General features: G+C 33.1%; 1 protein-coding gene across 2 annotated transcripts in view; it reads left to right on the top strand.

Annotated features, from left to right (window-relative positions):
• Positions 1-26,367, top strand: part of MTBP (MDM2 binding protein) — a 70,204-nt gene that overhangs the window by 2,632 nt on the left and 41,205 nt on the right. For both annotated transcript variants that reach the window (XM_082601734.1, XM_082601735.1), the window contains exons 3-11: positions 1,770-1,843; positions 1,939-2,090; positions 3,736-3,794; positions 5,372-5,516; positions 6,555-6,672; positions 8,538-8,672; positions 10,721-10,815; positions 11,642-11,714; positions 16,046-16,163. In XM_082601734.1, coding sequence (XP_082457860.1) covers positions 1,770-1,843; positions 1,939-2,090; positions 3,736-3,794; positions 5,372-5,516; positions 6,555-6,672; positions 8,538-8,672; positions 10,721-10,815; positions 11,642-11,714; positions 16,046-16,163 — 969 coding nt within the window. The remainder of the gene's footprint in view (positions 1-1,769; positions 1,844-1,938; positions 2,091-3,735; positions 3,795-5,371; positions 5,517-6,554; positions 6,673-8,537; positions 8,673-10,720; positions 10,816-11,641; positions 11,715-16,045; positions 16,164-26,367) is intronic.

Below are 26,367 nucleotides of genomic sequence, written 5' to 3'. Positions count from 1 at the left end.
AAGGAGCTGAACACCAGTTTTTAAAGGAATGAGAAGGAGCAGCGGGAAAGATAGGTTCCACAGAAAGCAAGTGTTTTCCGGAGAAAGTAGTCAGATGTGTCATTTTCGATTCCTTTCTTAGTCTTACGTTGAGAGGTCAAGTACCAACAGGACTAAAAACTGTTAGATTTAGAAACACATTAGTCATTGGTGACTTTGGTGAGTGTAGTTTCAGTGGCATGTTGGAGACGAAAGAACAGATTAAATTGGATTAGGAGGGGGAATAGAAAAGGTAAACAGGAAATAGAGACAGTCAAGTGTAGATAGTGCTCTTAGAAAGTTTATCTTCCTGAAGAGTAAAGAAAGATATATACTAGTAACTGGAAAAGGGAGGTGAGTTTAAAAAAATAATTTGAAAAATACTTGTGCATATTTAAATGCTAATGGGAAGGAAATGACAGAGAAGGAGAGACTGAAGATGCAGGAAAGTCAGTGGCCTGGGGTCCCGGCAGAAGTCTGAGGGATAACCTTGATCGGAAGGGTAGTGCCTCTTACATGTAACAGGGGAAAATGAGGAAGGACCTAATGGGAATGCAGGAAGGGCAATATGTTTGCTGACAGGGTGTTATGGGAGTTATAATGGCTTCTATTTTCTTTCTTTTTTTATTTTTAACTTTTAAAATAAATTTATTTATTTATTTTTGGCTATCTTGGGTCTTCGTTGCTGTGCATGCGCTTTCTCTAGTTGCGGTGAGCAGGGGCTCCTCTTTGTTGTGGTGCGCGGGCTTCTCATTGCCATGGCTTCTCTTGTTGCAGAGCACGGGCTCTAGGCCCGTAGGCTTCAGTAGTTGCAGCACGTGGGCTCAGTAGTTGCAGCACAGGGGCCCTAGAGTTCGTGGGCTTCATTCAGTGGTTGTGGCATGTGTGCTCAGTAGCTGTGGCTTGTGGGCTCTAGAGTGCAGGCTCCATAGTTGTGGCACATGGGCTTAGTTGCTCTGCGGCATGTAGGATCTTCCCGGACCAGGGCTCGAACCCGTGTCCCCTGCATTGACAGGCGTATTCTTAACCACTGCACCAGCAGGGAAGCCCGGCTTCTATTTTCTTAAGGAAGTAGGAGGTAAAGTCTTCTGAGATTTTGGCAGAAATTGGTAATAGGCACTTAGCATCATTCTTAGCTTCCATGAGTTCAGCTCAGTTATCACATTTCTCCTTCTCCCTCCTTTGAATACAGTTTCTGTACGTAGCTCTAAATTCTTCATTGCTCTTTTGATTCGCACCCTGGGGTGACCCTTAATTTTGTATCTTCATGGAATATTCCAGTCTCCAAGAAGAGCATCTTCTTTATCTCTAGGCTGAAGTTACTCTTTAACTCCTCTCTCTTTGGCAAGGCTGAACCAAACCTTCATGGTCTTTGACGAGGGAACCATTTTCCTTAAAATGACTTGCACGGTTTTGTACTACTCAAGAGTAATCGAGTGGGTGTATTTTTCAACATCTTTATAGTAGGTTTTAGTGTTTGACATGATGATTAATATAATGATGTAGATTTTGAATTGTGATGAACTAAAGCAGAGTATTCATAACGAGTGAATAATTTTGCTCTTTAGGCAGATTCTCCTGTTTGAATTTTTAGCAGAGATTTTTAAAGATCCATATTTTATATATATATATATATATATATATATATATATATATATATTAAAATTACAGAACCCTCTAAGTATATATGCTATAACATCTGCTTCTTTGTGGTATGCCTTTCTTCTAATAAGTATGATTTTGTTTTCAAGGCTGTTTGGTAGGCGGTATACCAGGTTCCAGGAAGTGGTTCTTTGCAGTGCAGGCAATATGTGGATTTTATCAGGTAATATAAATAAGAAAATAGTCACTAGTGAATGTCTTTGTTAATATAAATAATTCCATGAACCCATTATTTAATGCAATCTTTTGATATATTAGTTTTGTAGTTCTGACTGGGAAGAGATACATTTTGGTGTGGAAAAAGATGAAATTGAAGATGTTCTTCAAAGAAATATCGAAGAATGTTTGAGTGCTGTTGAGTGTTTTGAGGAAGAAGATAGTAATAGCAGAGAATCATTATCCTTGGCTGAGTATGCTTATGTACTTTCTATCATGTCTTTAAAATATTTGACATTAGATAGTATTTTAGCCGTGAGAGTGAAGATTTGATATGTTAACAGCTATAGTGAAGGAATTTTACATAATTCAAATTTTCAACTCTTTGTTTTGGAAGACAGGCAATTTGGGCCTTTTATTTGAATAACATTCTTTAAAATGCACAAATTGGTATCTGAAAATGTTTAGCTTCTTAAGCTTGCAAAATTGCAGGAAGCATAAAAAGTGATATTTTTATTAATATGTCACTTCCTTGAAGCAAACTTCTGCCTGATGTTATATTTCAAGAGCTTGAATAGAAACTTTATTTAAGGTTAATAACTGGCATTCAAACCACAGTATCATTTTCATTTTGCTGTTTGAGACTGAAATATGTGATTTCTTCAATTTATATGTATCTTCAGCGTTTCAGGCACCTTTAAAATCCATAGTTTCTGAGGTGTATGTAGATGATTGAATTCACTTTTAGGTTTTTTGAATCGTGGTACAGTATATAAGATGATCCAGGTGATGTGAGTTTTGATAATTTTTTTTCTTCATGAAATATACCATCTCTGAACCATAATTCATTCTTGTCATTTCAGTCTTCTGTAATACTTCATTACAAAAAACTCCTTTGTTTATTTTAATATTCAAATATTATACTTCTATAAATTGCTGCAGATTTTCAAATTGTGTTTTCCTGTTTTCAAATCATATTTGTTTATACTGATTAATGAGGGGAGACATTGTAGAACCATAGAAAGGGCATTGTAACAGAGGCTAATAGAAGTTGTCTCTAATTATATAATCTTGGGCCAGTCACTTCACTTCTCTGGTGCTTTATTTTCTCATCTGTAAAGTGTTGAGATCCTTTTAGATGATTTCTAAGATGCCTTCTAGCCTTAGGGCTCTTACCATTCTATACGTTTTCTCACCACTGTTAGAAGATGGCAAGTATAAAAGTGATTATTTCTAGTAAGTGACCTAATAATTATTTCCACAAGAGGGAGCTTGAAAACTATACTTTACCATAAGGCGCCTTAAGTTTTTTAGACAATGGTGAGTTTATAATAAAGGATTTAAATACCTTTATGTTATATAATAAACTATCTTGAGAAAAAAAAGATTCATCATATGGGTAAAATGAATAGATTTTAAAGAATTGGAGGAGAGTATCATATTTTCCTGTCAGGGCTGTTATGTGTCATTCAGAGAAAAGCAGTAGCCTTCTTTATTAAATACTTAGTAATACCTTACTTTTAAGGTTCATAAAAATGGTCTATTAGTTATGATTTATATTTAATATACTAGATATAATTTAAGGAGGGCTTTTTTCCCCTTTTTTGTTAATGTTGTTTGTTTGTTTTGGGGGTGTGGCTAAGAACTTGGACTCAGGGTTTGAATCCTAGCTTCCACACCTACAGCTTATGTGGACTTTAGGTGAATTATTTAAAGTGAGGATAAAAATAGTATTATAGTAGTGCCTCATAGGATTGTCATGAGGATCAAATGAAATAATGCTGAATGCTAAGTATTTAATAGTGTCTGGCACATAGATGCATTTAATTAATATTACCTATTAGGATTATATGTAATGTGTGTATATATATTTTTTCCTATCCTACTGTTTTATTTTAGCCTATATGAAGAATCTGCGGAAAATTTGCATCAGTTATCAGACAAACTTCCTGCTCCTGGTAATATTTTATGACTACTTTCAATAATTTGTACCTTATCTTACACTTGCTGTGAATGAGTGATAAATTCATTCTTTATGCTCGTGTTCTCACTTCTAACTTCGAAATGAAAAAAATTTTCTATATGAAGTTGTTAAAAAACATACTCTACTACTTTAATAAAGTGCCTTGTTGAGACGTCACAATTTTCTTAATTGTTTTCATTTACTTAGACAAAAATTAGAACTTAGGAAATTACTCATTTGTTTCCTTCTTCAGTTATTACTGAAGAAGCAGCTTTGCACTGTATATACCATTGTTTTCCACAATGTTCTATAGAACTCTACTTCCATGAGCAACTCCTGGAAAAAGAAGTTCTTTAACCTAGATCATTTGGATAACATACTTTTATGGTGTGAAGTCACTATACATATTATCAAATAGAAAGTGATGCAGTAAAAGAAGCCCTTGACTCAGCATTTTTTTACACAATCCATTTTTTTTCCTATAATAGAAAGCATATTTTATGAAATACTGCATCATACTATTCTTAAAACTGTATTTTGTCTTAAATTAATCTTTCTTTGTGTGACTCAAGTAGCTGATTCATCTAAAGCTTGGTACGCTTTGGCATCCACAAATACTTTTGAATACTTTTCTGAATATTTTCATTATTGGAGGTCATTTATTAGGCAGATAGTTGTTGTGTCTATTATATGTCAGGCGTTGTACTAGGAGCTGAGTATACAATGATGAGTAAAGCATATGTGATTATCATAAAGGACTTTATAGCTCACAGTCTAATCCTTATATTCAAGATTATATTTTAGTATAAAAGATCCTATATGGAAGATAACTGAATACATTGATAAACATGTCAGATTTTTATATGAAGTGCAAAATATGGAATGTACAGTTGCTATTTTGGCAAATTGGAATACTTTAATTATCAAACTTTTATTTGGTTTCTGTTTCATTTTGATTTTTCTGGTCCTTCAGTAAAATTTATCATTTTATAAAATTAAAAGTTTCATGAAGTTAACCTTCTTTCTCAGGAACCAATGATGTTGTCAGTATAATTGAGTTTTCTGAGTGTTTTATTGTTCTTTAAAAAGAGAAATAATTTATTTGAACATTACAGTTTTATACTAATTCATTCCCTTTTGTATAACAAAATTAAGTATAGAAGAACATAATGAATTGCACAGGTTTTTTTCCCTCTGTTCAGTACAATAGCATTGATGATCTCAAGAGCAATGTATAATTAACCACTGGCACATAATTGGCAAGTAATTATGATATAGTTCATTGTTTTTCTGGCATATGCTAGCTATTTCAAGGTAACATGGCTTTAAATCAAATGTGAACATTTAAAAATTTTGAACTCCTGAAGATGTATATTGTTCTGAAGAATTTCAGAAATTAAAGTTAAAATCCTTCTTCATCTTCTAAATAAACATAAAATTCGGTTGTTCAGGGTACTGTTTTGAGACATTTCAGATCTAACATCTTTAAAAAATTATAGTTAATCAACTACGCTCCAATATAAAATAAAAATGTTTTTAAAAAATTACAGAAATGCCTTTATCTCTTCCTAGGTAGAGCAATGATAGATATAATACTGTTGCCTTCTGACAAAGATCCGCCTAAATTGAGAGATTGTTTGCCTACTATAGGAGCATTAAAACATTTGAAGGAATGGTATTCAGCAAAAATTACCATAGCAGGAAATCATTGTGAAACGTAAGCTTCTTTGTTCATATTTGACTACTTTCTGTGTTGTCTGCTTTTACAATTAACTTGCTACCCTGTTTTTAATAGACCCAGCCTTTGAAGATTTTTTTAAATGTGACAAGATAGTTTTATGTCATACTGTGATTAGAGATTTATCTGTTGAGAAGAACCTACACTTTTTTTAATTTCATACTTGATATTTCTGAGAAGTTTTAAGTTTTTAGTAAATGTTATTGATGCTTTCTTACAACTATTATTGAGCATTAATTCTCCAAACACATTGTGTGTTTTTAAATAGGTTTGTATTATCCAGTGAACACTGTGATAAATACCATGGATACATGGATACACCGGATTTATAATGATTTATATTATAATTTATATTTGTTTTTTGTTTTATGTGCAATGTAGAAGTAAATATATATTGTTGTGTTTTATGGCATTTTAGGAAGGATCAACTGTGTATTACAGTTTTGATCCTTAAATGAGTATTGGATTTGTTAACTTCATGATTTTCTTCACTCAGCAATCGTTTATTGAGCACTATCTTTATGCCAAGCACAGCAATATATACTGATAATAAGAAAGTGAGATTTGATCTTTTTCATTGAAATACAGGGAGGAACAGGAATGCAAATAGTCATGATAGTCTGTGATAAGCGCTATTATGAAATTCCATACAAAACTGTGTGGGAACAATTTAGGAGAGCAGTTCTCCTTTTGAAGATAAGAATTCATTCAGTCTGTGAATATGTGTGTACGTATGTGTATATCTGACGTTAAAACTAATAAATAATAATAGGAAAATTTGTTCATCTGTAGTATTAAGGGTAATTACTCATAATTCAAGAGGATGTTGAGATTAAATGAACACATGATAGCAACTTCTTCAGAGACTGACTTAATGAATGTTCTATAATATTAGTAGATAAAAGCAGCAATATAAACTTTGCATTTTTGCCTGTTTGGCTTGTAGCTAACTATTACCATTAAATCTAAGTCAAATTTAAAACCCTCTATTTAATTATCATAAACTTTTATTTATAGAAGTTGTCAGAAAATTGCCGAAATCCTTTCTGCTAATATTGTATCTTTACAAGATCTCAGAGATGCTATTGATTCAAAGGAGTTATGGAGGGGAAAGATTCAGATATGGGAAAGGAAGGTAAGTGGATTTCTGTTATCACAGTTTGCAAAGCAGGCCTTTCGACCTTATTTACAACACAGATAGTTTAAATGAATCCTAATGAAAAGGTACCATATAAAGATGTTTGAGAAAAGCACTATCTAAATAGAACTTTCTTCATTAATGGAAATGTTCCGAATTTATCCTTATACAACAGTCCACTGGCTTCATGTTGCTACTAGCACTTTATACTTGACTACTTCAAACACAGAACTGAATCTTTTACTATATTTTACTTTAATTAATTTAAATTTAAATAGTGACTGTGATTGTTTTGGGCACTGCAGTTCTAGAATGTAACATTCTTTTAAAGCAGAATTTAACCTTAGTTGAGTTCATGTTTATCCAAGGTGCTTTAGTTCATCGCATATGTAAACTCCTGGAAAACTGCTTAGAACATGTTTTCTTACCTATGATACCACCTTAAGTGATCAGTGCTTTCTGCTAACCAGCTGATTTTGAACAATTTTTTGTTTAACCTTACTAGACCCCAGGTTTCTCAACTATAAGATGAGAATATTAGATTAGTGGAACCCCGCTAATGTTAAATTTCTATGAGGCTCCAATTCTATTTTGCGATCCCTTACTGTGAATGAATATGTTTGGTGGTTTTTATAAGCTGTGTCCATGTTGAAATCAGTGTTCCTGGTATTTTATGTGTTTCTGTCTATAGGCAAAACTAAAAGAAAGTTTCTTAATGTTTGTTTAGTATGGGAGCACGAGTAGATCGTTGTGTTCCTGTAAAGATTTATTGTACTAATTACTAGACTTTTTTTTTCCTTTTCAATTCACTCTTAATTATAGTTTAATAAAACTTCTAATAAGACAACAGGAATTAATGTGGCTGGGCCCTTCTTGTTGATTTGCACGCCAACTCTTCTTTATGTCGGGGAACTTAAATATGCAGATAAATCTTCTTTGCAAGTGGTTTTAGGGTAAACAAGTCATATAGCCTACTAGAAGAATGCAGGATACAATTAGCTAGGAGAATTACTTTTGTATACATTTTTTGAAACTGCATGTCTACATACAGACAGATAATGGCAGGGTTCTGTGATCCTTTTATTCTTTTATGGATAAGAAATTAAATGTCCATATCTCCCCAGGCTGCATTTAAAACTTGAAATCCCTTTTCTGGTGGAGAATAGCTTTTAGCCTAGGGGCATTATAGTGATTAAGGACATCGATTCTAGAGTTAGATTGCCTGCATTCAAATCCTAGCTCTGTTTCTTGCTAGCTTTGTGTGAAATGTTAGGTAATATTTAGCCTCTTGGTGCCACCGTTATCTTTCTCTGTAAGACAGGTGTAATAGTACTTCCTAACTCAGATTTTTATGAGGTTTAAATTATTTAAAGCACAAAGTAACCATTCAGTAAGTGTTACCTATCATTGTCATTACCATTACTGTTAGTACCCCTATTATTACTACTTCTGCAGGAATTGATCTTTTTATCAACAACTTATATTGAAAGCAAACTCTGTGTGAGGCACTACGGATCTAGGGGAATGGCAAGTTCTATTTTTGCAGAACTTAAGACTAGTAGGAAGCAGGTACTGAACAACTCTATGTAAAGGGGGTTGCTTTTTTCTCTGGTTGCGGAGAATGGGCTTAGTATCCTCTTATGGGCTAGTGAAAGGCCAAGGAGAGCTTTTCATGAAAAATTCATGTGAAAGTTGAAATACGAATGATATGTACATAAATGGAACAACTGCATTTTGAACTGAAGATCAAAAATAAATTTACATATGGTTTTCCTCTCAACTTTTACATTGCAATAAGATGTATTAATCTTTGTAACTTAACTCATGATGCCTGTAACTGTGTTCTCTTCGTTTCTTTTCAGTTTGGATGTGAAATTAGTTTTCCTGAATTTTGTTTAAAGGGAGTCACACCTAAGAATTTTAGTACATCTAATTTAAAAACTTGCTTTCTTGACAAAAAGATAATACCATCAAAGGATAAGAGTATTTTGCCAAAGGTAATCTATGTTTAATTGTTTTTGCAATCATCTATTCATGAATATTTTATTTTTATAAGATATGTTTGAATCTTCAATTAACATTACTAATATATGTGCTTAAGTGTGCTCACTTGCATAACTTATACTATAATTATAATTAAGTGCTTAAATTATACTGTATTATCAGTATTGAATGTTGGCAAAACTATCATTGTTTTAAATTGTTTTCAGAATGGAACGATCGTAACTTTAGATCAGTATAGGCCTGAAACCACTTTTGATTTGAACTTTACCATGTGACCTTTCTAAGACTCAGTTTGAAGGGAGTATGATACAGTGGAAAGAGAACAGGCTTTGATGTTAGGTAGACCTGGGTTTGAAACCTGACTTTGTCACCTATGAGGTATTGTCACCTTGGGTAGATTGATTAATTCATTTATGAAATGGAGATAGTAATAAACACTTATCTTACAAAGTTATGAGGGTTAATGAAGTAAGAGATTAGCATCTGACATAGTACCTGACATTTGCTTCATTTACAGTTTAAGAGGTATTGATTCTTGTCCCATGTCTCCATAGATTTATTCTTAAAATGCAAGTAATTATAAAGTATAATAATTAAAAGGGGTTTGGTTGGCTTTTTTTTTCACATTGGAAAAATAGTATACGAAGAAGTATATAGAAGCACTTTAGAAATTCACTTTGAAGGATGCATTTCAAGAATGTGCAAAACATAGTGGTCATGAGGTTACAAGGATGTCAGATTGATGGGTAATATTTTCTGATCAAAGGGTGGTACAAAAGACATACTTCTGATGTTGACACATTTCCTAATAGTTCAGAATTACTTACTTTAAGTAACTTACCATGATCATCTTTCACAGGAATATTAAATTCTTTTCTAAAGATTATAATCATAAGATTGATGACCTTAACTTTTCTTCTTTGGTAGTACACCATTCAAGTATGAATAATGTGTCTGATCTTTGCTGCTATTGAGAGAAGTTTAGGGTTCAACGTCTTAAATAAATGTAAGCCTCTCTCTCTATGCATAAACAAATACATGCATACATACATATATATAAATACACACTAGGTGTGTTGTGTATTTATGTGTACATACACATACATACACATAATCATATATGATGAAATTGCTCAGCTTTCTGCAAGTTTAAAACTTTGTGTGTTTGAAGATGTGTTTGCTTTTCTTTGCCCTTCTTGTGAAGCACTCTAGCCCCAACTCTTGAATTACCTTCTTCACTAGCTCAGTCTTAGTTTAGTTTTAGAGTATCCAAAGAAATACTGAATTTTATTTCTCTGAGTGGAGCTTTCTTTGTTAATTAGTATTCTTGTTTTACTAGTTCTCTTTTTAATTACTTTAGTATTTCCTCCAAGGACTTTGTTTTGTTTTTTGTCTTTTTTTATCTCAGCATGCCAAAGTTCATCCTGGAGTGTCTTTTTTTTTTTTTTTTTTTTTTTTTTTGCGGTACGCGGGCCTCTCACTGTTGTGGCCTCTCCCGTTGCGGAGCACAGGCTCCAGACGCGCAGGCTCAGCGGCCATGGCTCACGGGCCCAGCTGCTCCGCGGCATGTGGGATCTTCCCAGACCGGGGCACGAACCCGTGTCCCCTGCATCGGCAGGCGGACTCTCAACCACTGCGCCACCAGGGAAGCCCCTGGAGTGTCTTTTCTTTCTCTTTCTCAGTTTCGCAGACTCTCTTCGACATCCTAGCCTCCTGGCTTATCTGTCTGTCTTTCTAGAGATAAACAGGAGAAGTTGAGAACTCTTGTCCTCTGTTGCTTCCCTCTTTCTATACTCATTTTCCTCCTCTTAAAACTCTTTCCAGTTAGTAAGAAATCTCCATATCTCTCCACCTGGAAAAGTAGAATTGATATGGAAGAAATTCTTATCTGCGATAGAGAATTAAGTGTTTGCCTTGCATAATATGTAAATACATGCTTTTTAAGGCCCATTTTAAAGATTTAAACCCTGATCACTAATTTGTTCACTTTCATTTTATTTATAGTATTTAAAGTCTTACATAATTTTAATTTCTTTTTTAGGTTTTTCATTATTATGGCCCTGCTTTAGAATTTGTGCAGATGATAAAATTATCAGACCTACCTTCCTGCTATATGTCAGACATTGAATTTGAGTTGTATCCTTTTCATTTACATGTTCATTATAGATCACAATTTATCTGTGTCAAGTAAGACTGTTTCCTGGTACCACCACATTTAAATATTTGCCCATACTTTTGTTGTTGTTTTTCTTTTTTATAATATCAGTATACTTTTCATTGCCATTGCTTTAAGAGAAATTCTACAACTTGCAAAAAAAGAATGCTCCTTCAGGCACGATATTTATGCCTCTAGAATAGGCAGAAGCCTTCCTGAAATTATTACTCATTGCTTATAGGGTAGGTAAGAGGGAGAAATGTTAGGAATCTCTGAAGAAAAAAAAAATTTATATACTATTGGAATGTTCAGATGTTTCTCTTGCCATTGGCAGGATAGATACAAGTGCCAGTCCACGGTATCTTTTTAAATACTTAAGTAAATAAGAATGCTTATCACATATATCTGTAAATATTCAACATATTTTAGACTCTTTTTAAAGAAAATATATCTAAGAAGTTTTAGGAACAGACCTAAGAACAATGTTTTATATAAAAAGAATTTGTTGTTGGCCAGAAATGAAACACTAGTACAGTGTTCTTGAATTTTTATTCAGAAGCTCCAGTTTGTACAAATCTCTGGTTCTAATAGTTTAGAGTAATGCTATTTATAGTATCACTATTTCTTGATGTATTTTCAGAATCAGAAAAATAATTGTCCTTGGAAAAGAGTAATTGTGAGTTCCCACAGTTAAAATTTTTGATCAGTGAATTTAAGCACCTTGTGAATTGGAGAATCAAACTTATTTTAGGGAGTTGAATGATTTGACAATTACCATTTCATCATTTCTTTAACTCCTAAGTGCAGAGGACTGACAAAAAACAATACCAAACAGAATTCCAAGTTGCTGTTGGAGCAGATTTCTTCCCTGTGTGGCAAGGTATAGAGGGTGTTTTTTGTTTTTGTTTTTGTTGTGTTTTTAACTTAACATTTACAGATGTATGAGAAAAGGGAATGTATTTTTTAAAATCTGTTTCTGTGTGATGATTTGGTTTCTTTAACTTAACATAAGGTTTTGGTCCTAATTCATGTTAAGATACTTTGGACTTTTCATAATAACCCCAAAGTCTTCTGCAGACATGAAGGGATGGTTTTTTTTTTTAGAAGAGATTTTCAAAAATAAGCTTCATGACTGCTAATTGCTTTTAGAACACATTAGATTATTGTTAACCTACCCCTTTCACATCTGATTTCAGTTCTGTGGCAAGATATGTATATGCTTGCATTATCTTTTTCATGGTAGGATGGGTAGGTGGAGGTGAGAAAAATGTCTAAAGCTTCACTAAATTATCATTTGTAAGTTTTCAGTTCCTCTTTTTAAATTTTGGTGATGTTTAGAAGATATTCAGCTATTTCATTAGTTTATATATAAAACATACAAAGATATGGTAGAATTGGTATATTTAAAAAAATTTTAAACTACAACATAAAGAATTTTAAGTGGAATCATATAAAGTCAAGTACAGTTTTCAATAGGAAAAATTAAAATTTTTTTTCTGGTTATTTGCTCAACTACCTTGTTTCTATGAAAACAATTTTTAATGCACAAAATGTTCATTGGCAATATTTACATAACATTTTCTTATTATTTTAACAACAAGTACTCTATTATCAAATAGTCCTGCAGGGAGAAAAATGATTGTTATAATTATGGTTTCCCCATGGCACTATTAATCAAATCTTGGTTATAGTTCCCTTAGAAAATTGATGTAGTAAAGGAAATATGATTTTGGCCTTAAGATGCTTGGCTATATAATAACTTAAAATTTTGACTTCCAGCCTCATTTTTCCATGAAATTAATAGTTTTTAAACAGTGTATCAGAGTATTTATTTGATGAAATGGCCTTTAAAGGAACAGTCTGAAGATAATGTTAGCCTGTTTTTTCACCTCTGAAGAACCCAATGTGCTACATTTTGAAATTTAAAATTTCCTTTTTTGTTTATTCAACATTAGTTCTACTTTATGCAGTGTATTAGATATTAGGGCTCCAATGATGGATTGTACAGATGAAGACTCTGCCCTCATGGAACTTACATTTTGGTAGGAAAAATAGAAAATAAGAGCTATGAAGAAAATGAGCAGGCTGAGATAGGGTAGTAGGGTGGAGGGCGTACTTTAAACAGGTTAATAAGATCATACATCTCTACAGAAATTTGCACACAGAAGTCTTGTGAAGTGGTATAGTTTAAAAAAAATAAAGCACTAAGAATAAAAACAAACAAACAAACAACTCTGTTCATATTTTAACCCAAGTAGCTAAATAGTTCACTATGTAACCCTATCCAGGAAATGAGAATGTCATTTATCATTAATCATCTCACCTATATTAGCAAATAAGGGAGGGAGGGAACATGATATAGTAGAAAGTCTCAAGTAAAAGAACATGTACTTTAGAAAACTTTGATTTAAGTCCTAGCTCTGCCACTCACTGGTTTATAGCTTTTTAAATTGTGAACTGGAAATAATCATTCCTGTTTTGCCTATTTCAAAAAGTTGCAATGAAAACCAAATTGGAACATATTTTATAAACTGTACAGTATGATATAAATGATGGTTTCTATCTAATTCTTGTCTTTGAAGTTTATGTGGCCCAAATGATAGACACACTTAAGTGAAACATTTTCCTGAAATTTATAAAGCACTAGATATCCTCTAGATATTTTGAAGTCATGATGAAATTTTTAGGAATTAGTTTTATAGGTAATGTTTCAAGTCAAAATCAGACATATGCCTATAATTTAACTCGGGTATAAAATAATTCTTAATCCATCTCGATATTGAAGATAGGCAACTCTAATCCTAGAAGAAAGCTAAACTATTGATATCTATTAATATAGTATTTTCAATTGTTTTATTTTAAATTTGTTGTATTAGATTGTCATTTTTATTGCTTCTTGGACAATGACTATGAAATATTGGACTACACTTTATCAGTCGGGGACAAATAAATGGAACTTTAAATATATGTTCCTACTTTAATTCAGCAAAGGGATAACTTTTAGAAACATACATTATGTAATTTGGCTAAATCTAAATGTGAAGCAGTTCACTGCCCTATTACACTGTGTCATAGTTAGTCTTTTACATTTTTGAAAAAAAAATTGAATTCCATGGTCATTCCTTGAAATAATCCCAGTGCTTTATAACATGGTTTTCATTTATTTATTCAACTTTTTTTTTTTGGACTGCCTGCCAGTTGCTTGTTGCAGGTACTGGAGAGAATAAAGTGGACAAGGTCCCTCCTTGGGAAGCTGTCAAAGTGCTTAAATTCTAGTGCTTTATGTGATCCTAAGTCAACTTTTGAGCTTAAAAAAGATGTTTGATTAGCCTCAGAATAAAAATAAATGCCTTTTAGAGGAAAACTTATTTTATTAGATTAGAAAAGGCAAGATAAGCTGTTAGGGAATCATGATGTCTATTAATCATATAGACAGGGGATATTTTTATTAAAGAGGAGAATTTATAAGGCTAAAAACATGATTGCCATAGTGCCTGCTTGTTTGGGGGTTTGCCTACTGAAAAGATTGAATCAAAGTTTTGAAACTTGGGTTTGAAATGTTATTTGGCTGTTACATTTTGGAATAGAATGTTAATATGAAAGGATCATCCTCAAGCCTCTCAAAGTATATCTAATGATTAGTGTATGAGTGAGAACAAGTTATCAGAATCCAAGTTTGTTGTGAATGTAGTGTAAACTACTGACATAAATTTATTTTGTAGGGAATTATAGCTTATGGGATTTAGAAAAGTTTATTTTCATATTTATAGCAAATGTTTAATCAAAAATAAGCTGTCTCAGAAATGTGGTCACTTCCTTTGCTGATGGGTCAGGACACATTTATGTCAGGCTATAAATTATGCAATGAACTGCATTTAGTATCTTTACATTGTTAAGCTGTAACTATAATTGTAACAGTTTTATAATTGTTAAGCTATAATTGGGCCCTGATCTGGCATACTCACATTACAGCTTTGTCACCCTTTGGGCCAGACAGTTTTGTTATGCATTCTGGTCTAAGAAGTCTTACTTATGCAAGAAGGAAGAACTAAGACTTAGTGTTTAGGAAATTAAATATATATCTTTTATAGTTAATGATTATTTTCCATTCCTAAATATTTTTATTTTTAATGTCTAATGCTTGACTATGTAAAATACATTTGACTTAAAATAAAAAGGTTATGGCTATAATAATCAAGAAAAATAAGCATATTTAATTTTACCTTCCTTGTTTTACCTCCCGATAGACTTATTTTCATATTCGTTAGTTAAGAATACGTAAGTAAAAATAATAAATAGCAACTAAAAGTATTAATTAACTTTGTGTCACATATCTCATGTAACCCTTCTATCTACATAGGACAGTTAAAAGTGATTTTGCATTAGATTTGAGATTGATAGTAAATGCCTTGCCTAAATTTCCCCAAAAGTAAAAAAAGAAATGTATTTATTGGGATGTGCTGATTTTGTAGCTTACATTTCTAAAATAACAGGCAAAATTCAGCTTTCAAGGTTGCAGTTTGTTTTATTCAGTGCTTAATCAAACTGACAATTTACCTAAATATATTATGGTGGGTTTTGGGGGACAAATATTTAATAAACATCTGTGTGCCCAGCACTGGGAATACAAAGTTGAATAAGTTGAGCTTGCTCATAAATCAGTTAGAAGCTGCTGTATGTTTTCTGACATATGATTCATGGTTTCTCTAAATTTTATACCTATTAGCATTAAATTTCTGATATCTAGCAACAAAAGTTTTGAAATTGCCTTTAGATTCTAATTTTGAAGCCAGACCAATAATCTGTCCAGTCAAAAGTTTATAAAATTATGGCTTGGTATGACAAAATCTTTTGAGGATAGAGTTCGTGACCTCTCATTGATTTGCAGATATACGAAGAAATTATACCCACAACCTAAACTTAAACACTGTGAATAAGGTCTTCAGAGATATATGACTCAGTGGAAGGAAAACGGATACCTGTAACTTTGAATCCTTTCTCTGTTTTCTGGCTTTTTTTTTTTTTTTTTGGTGGAGGTAGGGCAGTGTTCTTGTTTTTTTCTTTTTTTAGTTTTTATAGTGGAATTCTTGGGAAAGAATGTGACTAAATACATGTTACGTAGGTGAAATATGAGTGGAAAATTGTCAGATGACGCTATTTTAGAGTTGATTTCATTGTGCAGTCACTAAAAATATGTTCTGTTTTATCCAGGTTGGTGCTCTTTTTGTATTGCCATGTACCATTAGTAGCATACTTATTCCTCCTCCCAGCCAGCTCAGTTCAAGAAAATGGAAGGAATATATAGCTAGAAAGCCTAAGACAATCAGTGGTAAGTAGTACATTTTTAAGTTTTAATGGTGCAACATAAATAATGTATTTATCAACTTTGAAATGGAGATAACATTTCTTTATGAGAAAATATATTATTACTGATTAAGAGGACCCATATCATTTTAAGATGTTTTTTCTATCTAACAACCTACTGCAACAGAAAGTATATACAACGTTATTCATTCATAAAATATCAGTGTTCTAAAGGCAGAAATTTTGGTTAATTAGATAGTTAATTATATTAAGCATGGGTTTCTTAGAGACATTTCTGGAATAAAATTTATGGAAATAGGTTAATTTATTATATGGTATATTAAAAAAACAAACTCGTGATTACAATTTTCTGTAGAATTTGTTTAACAGCTTTTTATATGCTATGCAGGATTTTAAGTACTTTAGAAATCTTGATTCACTTAATTTTTATAATAACCTTATAAACTTAAAATAACCTTATAAACATTTAACAGATGAGGAAATTGGGACTTGGAGAAGTTACAGAGCTATTAACTGGCAGAAACAGGATGTGAACCAAGATTCTGCCAAGTAATAGCTCTAACATCTCCAAGGATTTGAACCCAGGCACTCTGCTCTTAACCCCTGCACTGTGTTGCCTCTCTAATAATCTATTACATTCACGATGTCATTAATTTCTATTATAAAATCAGATTATTTAAATCCAATCTCTCATACTTCATTAAGTAATTGCAGGTCAAAATGTTAGTTACTTGTCCAAAGTCACATAGCTAAAGTGTGTTCCTTCGTATTTTGTTTCAGTGTTTTCTCTTTTAATTGGACAATGATTTGTTTAGTTTAATTCTGAGCTTATACTTAGTTTTTGTGACCCGTGATGTGATGGGACTAAGAGCTGGAATTGAAACATATCTACCCAGATTGTAATCTCTAGAAATACTCTAGAACCTTAGAATCCTGAGGAATACAATTTTAAAATCAGCGGTTTACACAGTACTTTATAGGAAATAGGTGAGATACTAAAATTCATTTTAGCAAGTGTTGAATTTGAAATGTAGATAATATCTATGTGGAAATTTAAAGTTAGTGTTTGAAGTTTAGATGTATATCTCTAGAGAGTGCTCAGGGCAGGAGATTTAGATTTTTAGTTTACCGGCTCTTTTGTTTATCTATTTTACAACAAATCACCCTAAAACTAAGTGGCTTAAAAGAACAAACACTTTATTTGCTCATACTTCTGTGTTTGAGCTAGATTCAGCTGGGCAGTTCTTCTGCCAGTCTTACCAGTGGTCACTGATATGTGGCTGTGCTGAACTTGTGGATTGTTTGGAGGATGGGCTCAGATGGGATGCAGGCACAGCTGTCTTTCTCTCTCCATGGAGTCTCAACGCCTTTTCCTTGCCGCATGCTTTTTTCTTGTAATCTCTGGAGCAGGTTAGCTGGAATTTTTTACATGGCTACTCAAGATTCCAAAATGTAGAAAAATTGAGGTGACAAGGACTTTTTAAGGCTTATTCCCAAAACTGGCCAAGGGTCACTTCTGCTGTATTCTTATTTAAAGCTACTCACAAGAATGGGCCAGATTCAAGAGGGAGGTGACTATACAAGGGTCTGAATACTGGGAAGCCCCCAGTGTAAAAGTCCACCGCGGGTGTATAAAGGTGATAGTGGAAACAGGAGTGGTTGGGAAAAAAACACATAGACAACATGGCTAAAGAAGAGAGCCAAGGATAGGACCTTTAGAAATACCTGAATTTAAGGTAAAGTGGAGGAAGAGTTAGAAAATGGTTTAGTAAATGGTAGTTGGAAGACCCTAAGGAGTTATAATCATTAACATCAATATCAAAATACCATTTATTGCATAATATAGAGTATAGTACAAAGTGTGGTAAATAAAGGGAAGTCAAACTGGGTTCTTACACTTGAGGAATTAGAGGCATGCTCCTTTTCTTTGTAAAGTTTATAGTCAAGTGAAGAAGGCACTTTGAAAAATCATTATAAATCTCTTTAGCCAGCAGGGTGAAAGTGAAGTGGAGGATACTTTCGGAGTGTACGACCTAACATTGCCTTAAGAATTCAGGAAGGCTTCTTGGAGGAAGAGACATAGTTAATGTAGTTTATTGCACCCTACTAATTTGTGAAGAAATGTAGCTTTAACCCTTCTCAGCTCACAGGGAATAAGTGTATACCTGGTGATTTTGGCAGATGCTAAAACAAAATCAGAAGTAGACTTACTGGGTGGCAGTAGAGTCAGTTTCACTATACTACGTGAAATCACGTAGTATAATATCCATTTCTCAATATTACACAGGTTTACAACTTATTAACATCTCTTAACTAAACTTGAGTGTATTCTGGACAACCCTTTATTTTTCCTCTTGTAACTTTTTCTAAGATAATTTATTGATTTAGAATTTACTCTTAGTTTTTTTTTTCATGACTTTCATTGCAACTTTAAGAAAATACCTTATCATGAGGCTTGATTCGATTTTTTTAAATTATCACCTCTTAAAATTTGGGGATTAGTATTAGTAACTTCTGAATAATAATTAGACATATATCACATGACCATCTAAGAAGCCAAGTTGTTGATTAGGCTATATCATTAAGGGCTGATTAAGCTGACACTTTACAATCTTTTTTTTTTTTTTATCTCAGAAGTAGAAACAATCAAATTGAACCGTTGATTATTAAGTTCTGTTTTACCCATAACCTTTTCTGTAGGGGAAATTATTTATCCCATTGACAGAACTTCTTTTGTAAAGAGTAGCCAAGTTTTAGCTGGTGTAAGTTTTGATGCCTCTTACATAGGAAAACGTCATATCCCATTCATAGTGCCACTACTAATAGCCTCTGTCACTACAAAATAAGGTATTAACTATCAGCCTCCTAAATCAAAACTCTGTTTCCCCATAACCTACTGAATCATGCCCAACTGTTCTTTTCTGTTGCCTTCCTTGTCCCCTATCCTCCAGACTAAACTTTGTACTGTTTCCTAAAACTATTCCCTGGTTTTACACCTTTATGATGTTGTTATTCATGCATTCAGTCGGTCACGTTTCTATTCATGCTTTGTAGATACTATGAATCAGGTATGGTACTGCAATCTGGGGGTTGCTGCTGAGCAAGACAGACTTGGCTCCTCCTCTTCTAGAATTTATACTGTAACGTAGAAGAGAGGCACTGAGGAGGAGCTGAAACAATCCCTAAGAGATATTACATAAGTAAAACAAGGTGTGCAAATGTTATTATGCCACCATTTGTGGTACAAATAACAGCTCAGATGTGTGAAGTAAGCATTTATAAGTATTTGTTTGTATATGCATGAAATACTCAGTTTTTCAACAGATATTTTTATTGAGCACCTACAGTATACTAGGCACTGTTTTACCTGCTGGACCAGCAGTAAACTGAACAAAGAACTTGCTCTTGGGGAGCTTACGTGGTAGTGGAGGTAACAGGTTTAGTTCTTACCCCAGATAGACATATGGCTGGGTCTCTCAGTTTTGGAAAACCTTTACTCCAAAGTCATTTTCTCATTCAGGACCTAATTTTTGCCATCCCATCTAAAATTGCAAATGGACTCTCTTCCTGACATCATCTCCATCTTCCCAGCTCAATTTTTTCTCCTTAGTGCTTATTACCATCTAATATACTAAATGTGTGTCCGTTTCTCTCACTAGAAGTGAGAAGAGGCAAAGTGAAGTTTTTTTACTTTTATTCATTGCTTTATTCTCAGTGCCTGGAACAATGCCTGACGCTTAATAGGTACTCAAAAACATTTGTAAAATAATAAGTGAAATATATAGTGTATTTCCAGTTAGTAATAACCGCTGTCTGGAAAAGTAAAGAAAGACTTTGAATGGACTGCAATGTGAACCAAAATTTGTGCTCCAGTTTTTATCAGTTGCTTAGGTTTAATGTATCATCCCTTGATGAAATAAAGGGATGTATCGATATATTATACATAGGACATACGTATTAGTTTGAACCATATGGTATTACTCTCTTTGTGTATCAGAAATTGTTAAAATATCAGCAATTCTTACGGTTTGACCTAAAATAGAAGAACAATGCCCAATTTGAAATATGCTTAAATTAAGAGTAGCAAAAGAATGATTTTTAAAAGTATTTTTCAGTGAAATACCCAGAAAGTATTATGGTACTGGGAAAAACGTAAAAGAACTATATGAACAAATGCAATTAACTAAACCTTATTACATTTCTGAAGAAAGGCTTCTATATTTAAAACTATATTGAAAAGCCAGTTGTATAATGAAAAGAGCCTGGCTCACCATATGTTCACAGAGATGTTTTATGAAATTGTCAAAAAATTGGATGTTGATCATTGCCTAATTTTATATAATAAATGAAAAAGCTAAGGTACAGAGAAATCGACAAATTTCTCTAAGGTCACAGGGTGAAATCAGAATTTCCACTCAAGTCTTTCTACCGGTCATCCATGATCATTTCATAATCCTGAGTTCTATTGTTGCCTCATTCTTTTAAAAATTGGAATTCTTTTGAAAGGAAACATTTTAAAGGTACTCGGCAAAAAAAAAAATTATTAGCAAGGACTAATGAAGCGTTTTGAATTGAGGAAGCATGTGCCTTCTTCATACTCAAGTCAGTGTGATCGAAGCGTTTCAAAATAGTGAGCTGAAGCTCAGGTTAAAATGACTCAGTGTAACTGATTTATAAATAATTTTGATCTTGAGAAAAGGTAAAGGACTTAAAGATTTTGAAAGAGATTTCAGTGGCAGAGTCAAAGTATTCTTTCAGTCAGCAAATATTTATATTTATCGTGTGCCCGTTGTGTTCAGGGCATTATTCTAGGTGCTAGGAATTCAGTAGTGAAAACAATCAGCCAACTTTACTGTATTAACTTTTATTAAACACACCACTCAACAACATACTGGTTCTCTTCAAGCACATATGGAACATTCTTCAGGATAGACCATATATCTGTCGGGCCATTAAACGAGGCTCAATAAATTTAAAAGAATAGATACAATACACAGTATGTTCTCCAGTTACAGTGGAATTAAATTAGAAACAAACAACAGAAAGAAATCTGAGAACTACTTTAAATACTTGGAAACTAAATTTTAAACACACTTCTAAATAGCACATAGGTGAAATTAAAAACATAGTTTTAACTGAATGAAAATAGAAACATATCAAATTTGTGGAAAGCAGCTAATACAGTACTAAGAGTATTCTAAATGCTTATCTTAGAATGGAAGAAAGATCTAAAATCAGTAATTTAAACATCAACCTCAAGAAGCTAGAAGACTAAATCCGAGTGAAGTAGAAGGAAGGAAATTAGACCAGAAACCAATGAATAAAATACTGAAGACTATATCTAACAAGAAGTGCAAAACCTGTACACTGAAAACTACAAAACATTACTGAGAGTAGTTAAAGAAGATATAAGTAAATGGAGAAATATACCATGTTCATAGATTAGAAAACTCAGTATTATTAAGATGGTCCTTCTCTCCAAACTGACCTATAGATTCAATCTAATCTCTAACAAAATTCAGGAGGACTTTTCATAGAAATTGACAAACGGATACTAGATTTACATGAAATTGCAAAGGATCTAGAATGGCCAAAACAATTTTGAAAAGGAAGAACAACTTTTGAGAACTTACACTGCCTGATTCACAACTTGCTATGAAGCCATAGTAGTCAAGGCAGTGTGGTGTTGGAGAATACACATATATCAGTGGAACAGAATAGAGACAAAGAGGCCAATGGGAAAAGGATAGTCCTTTTAACACAGTACTGGAATAATTGGATGTCCGTATGTAAAAACTCAAAAATTACATATATATGTATATAAAATATGTAATTTTTAAACTTTTATCTTACATAAAAATTAACTCAAAATGAGTCATATACCCAAATGTAAGCACTAAAACTACAAAACCTCTATAAAAAAACATATATACCAAAAGGATGATCTGTAAAAAGAAAAAAAAAACTATAAATTCACCAAAATTGAAAAATACCTCCATTTTGAAATCTAAAGAAAAAAATGGTTTTGATGAACCTGGGGGCAGGGCAGGAATAAAGACTCAGACGTAGAGAATGGACTTGAGGACATGGGGAGGGGGAAGGGTAAGCTGGGACGAAGTGAGAGAGTAGCACTGACATATATACACTACCAACTGTAAAACAGATAGCTAGTGGGAAGCAGCTGCATAGCACAGGGAGATCAGCTAGGTGCTTTGTGACCACCTAGAGGGGTGGGATAGGGAGGGTGGGAGGGAGGGAGATGCAAGAGGGAAGAGATATGGGGATATATGTATACGTATAGCTGATTCACTTTGTTATACAGCAGAAACTAACACACCATTGTAAAGCAATTATACTCCAATAAAGATGTTAAAAAAAAATCTCCTTTTTGAAGAACTCTGTTAAGAAAAAATTTTTAAAGGCTACTAAGAGAAAATAGTTTCAATCATATGTCTTACAATGGACAGGAATATAAAAAAAAATTCTTACAACTCAGTAGTAAGGAGAAATTGCAATTAATAAGTGGGTAAGAGACTTGAATACACATTTCTCTAAAGATACATGAAGAGCTAAAAAAGCACATGAAAGATACTCAACATCATTAATCTTTTGGGAAATGAAAATTAAAACCACAATGTGATTCTATAATAACTGTCTAGAATGGATATTATTAAAAACAGTGACTATCATATTTTGATGAGGATGCGGAGAAACTGCAAGTCTCACACGTTGGTGGGGATGTAAAACGGTACAGCCACTGTGGAAAACAGTCGGGCCGTTAAACTTAACTGCAGCTCAGTTCTTCCATTCCTAGGTATTTATCCAGGAGAAATGAGAGCATATGTTCACACATGCTTGCAAGCAGCTGTTTATAAAAGCAATATTCATAATAACTAAGAATTGGAAACTATGCAGATATCCATCAACTGGTGAACAGATGAACATGGTTTGTTTTTTCCATATAATGGAATCCTTCTCAGCAGTAAAAAGACATGAAACGTTTTGAGTATACCTAAATATTACTAAGTTTATAAAGTCAGGCTTAAAAGACTGGTACGTAATTTTACTTATATGAGATTTCTAAAAAAGTCAGAAGGACCAGAAAGCAGATCAATAGATGCCTGAGGCCATGAGCAGGAAAGGAGATTGACTACAAAGAGATAATGGAAGCTTTCGAGACTGAATTATAATCATGGATAAACAATTGTATAATTTCCTTAAACTAATCAAACTTAGACTCTGACATGTGTATGTAAATTATACCTCATTAAAACTTTTTATGTTTTTTATTTTTGTTTTTGGCAAGAATCACCTGAAGGCTCTTAGATCTAAATGCAGAGTTTTGTTTCTACCCTAGTTCGGTAATTCTTAATACCAGCTCACATTAGAATAACCTTGGCAGTTATCAAAAAAGAAAAAGTCAAGCTGGGCCCTACCTGAAAACAATTAAATGCAAATCTCTGGGGAGGATCAGGGCATCAGTAGTTTGTAAAAACACCCAAGTGTTTCAAATGTGCATCCAGTATTGAGACCCTCTGCACTAGGCATGCTCTCTTCAACTCTAGGCTAGAGCCACTGTTTCTGAAAGTCCTTCAGATGCTTTGAGGCAGAAAAAGGTTTAAGAATAACTACTTTAGACCTTTAATTCCTTGGCTAGAAAATGAGGATAATATACTTGTTTAGTATATCTTGCAAACTTGTTAGACACTATTGGTAATGAAGGTAAACACTTTGTAAACTCTGCAATAGCTTTTTGTTATTCTTTCCTATCTTAAATCCTTTCTATGTCTGTGGAACAATAAAGGATCATTCTTGTTCATGATGGTGAGTAAAATCTTGAAATATCTTCTGAATAACTTCTTTATTCACTGTAGCTTTCATATTGTGTATTTTACTGTGTTACAACTAAGGAAATGTATACAGTTTATGATCCTAATGTTATTTAATTGGTTGAAATAGTCATAGTGGAGTCTATAAATCCTTCTATATTTTTGGAATCGTCTCAGTAGGAGGCTTCCAACACCTATTCCACAATACTATTATTTCTTAAACCATGTTAGATTCTTTCTAAAATTGAGCCCCAGGGCATTTTCTTGGAGAGTCTCAGTGGCAGTTTACGATTTATTTTTAAATTTATGATAAATTGTTCAAAGCTTAGTCTGATGAATAAGGTGGGGGATCAAGCTAGGCAATACATTTTTTGGAATTGCTTTATCAATGTAAAGTAATTAACATTTTTTTCTTGTGATTCCCTAGCTGACCTAAGGACCATTTCAAAAGTTGAGTCTAGAATTTACAGTGATGTAACTGTTGGAAAGTGTATAGCTTCCTAAAATGCCTACATTGAAGGCTAGATTTTATTTTATTGTTTAATTTTTGGCATAATTGTCAAAATAATTGGGTATATTATTTAGTCGCTTCATAAGAAATATATATATAATACTCATCAATAATTTAGACTATTCACTTAACCAGAATATCCTGTTCCCCTAATCATCCTGGGATATTTTTCATTTTATAATATGGAATATTATTTCCTCTGTACATTAATATGATTTTGTTTTTATATTGTTGAACTGTTTATTTTTTTATTTTATTTTTTAACATCTTTATTGGTGTATAATTGCTTTACAATGTTGTGTTAGTTTCTGCTTTATAACAAAGTGTATCAGCTGTACATATACATATATCCCTGTATCCCCTCCCTCTTGAGCCTCCCTCCCACCCTCCCTATCTCACCCCTCTAGGTGGTCACAAAGCACCTAGCTGATATCCCTATGCTATGCGGCTGCTTCCCACTAGCTATCTATTTTACATTTGGTAGTGTATATAAGTCCATGCCACTCTCTCACTTTGTCCCAGCTTACCCCTCTTCCTCCCCATGTCCTCACATCCATTCTCTGCATCTGCGTCTTTATTCCTGTCCTGCCCCTAGGTTCATCAGAACCATTTTTTTTTAATTCCATATATATGCATTAGCATATGGTATTTGTTTTTCTCTTTCTGACTTACTTCATTCTGTATGACAGACTCTTTGTCCATCCACCTCACTACAAATAACTCAATTTCGTTTCTTTTTATGGCTGAGTAATATTCCGTTGTATATATGTGGCCTGTGCCACATATATACAACGGAATATTCTTTATCCATTCATCTGTTGGTGGACACTTAGGTTGCTTCCATGTCCTGGCTATTGTAAATAGTGCTGCAATGAACATTGTGGTACATGACTCTTTTTGAATTATGGTTTTCTCAGGGTATATGCCCAGTAGTGGTATTTTCTAGGTGGCATGGTAGTTCTATTTTTAGTTTTTTAAGGAACCTTCATACTGTTCTCCATAGTGGCTGCATCAATTTACATTCCCACCAACAGTGCAAGAAAAGAAAGGGTGCTACTAGCTTTTAAGAACCACTGAGAAACTTATTGATATAAAATATGACTTGATTTTTATTATACTAGAATTTTGTTTGCTAATGAAACTAACAGTGGTACATCTCTTCATTATAGTTTATGTTATTCATAAAATTTGATACAACTAAAGGACACTTAGAATTTCTGCTTCTCCCATTTTACCTATATAGTAGATCCAAAATGGATGTTTTTTAGTGGGAGAGGGGGCATGCAAGCCAATCAATCTCTTATAAGTTGATAGTGTAAAAATAACAGATGAAAATAGAAATGTTTTGTTGTAATCATTTTCCCTTATTTAGGAAGAGCTATGGGAATTGAATAACTATGCTAGTTGTAAATCTGTTAGTCTCTGTGGTATTTACGTAAAAGTTATCTGATGAGTCTTCAGTTAACACCTGCCAAATCTGGAACAAAGTTTTTTAAATGACTGCATGGTCATTATGGTTAGGGGATTTTTTAAAATAAACATTTTTCTCTTGAGGAAAATAACATTGTTATAACTACAGGCTTCAGTGATTAAAGTGCTTTACAGTACCTTCATTGGGTGACAGGATTTGAAATAAATGTGGAAAGAATGTCATGGATTGAAGAGGCATATAACTTGAATTGGCAAGGTGCTAAATTGGTAAATGAATTAAGGTCACTATAACTCTTGACAAACCTTAGTTTCAAATACAACTGGTAACAGTGTTGTTCCTTTCTGATAACTTTTATTTAAATTCCTTTTCTAAGACTGATGTTTAAGAACAGGATTACTGTCTCTATTGCTAGCTAACTGCAAAAATTTTTTTGTAC

Source organism: Mesoplodon mirus, assembly GCF_964341445.2.
Source record: "Mesoplodon mirus genome assembly, chromosome: 16".
Lineage (NCBI taxonomy): Eukaryota > Metazoa > Chordata > Mammalia > Artiodactyla > Ziphiidae > Mesoplodon > Mesoplodon mirus.
The sequence above is the reverse complement of the archived record's forward strand: the minus strand, read 5'-3'. Positions and strand labels throughout refer to the sequence as shown.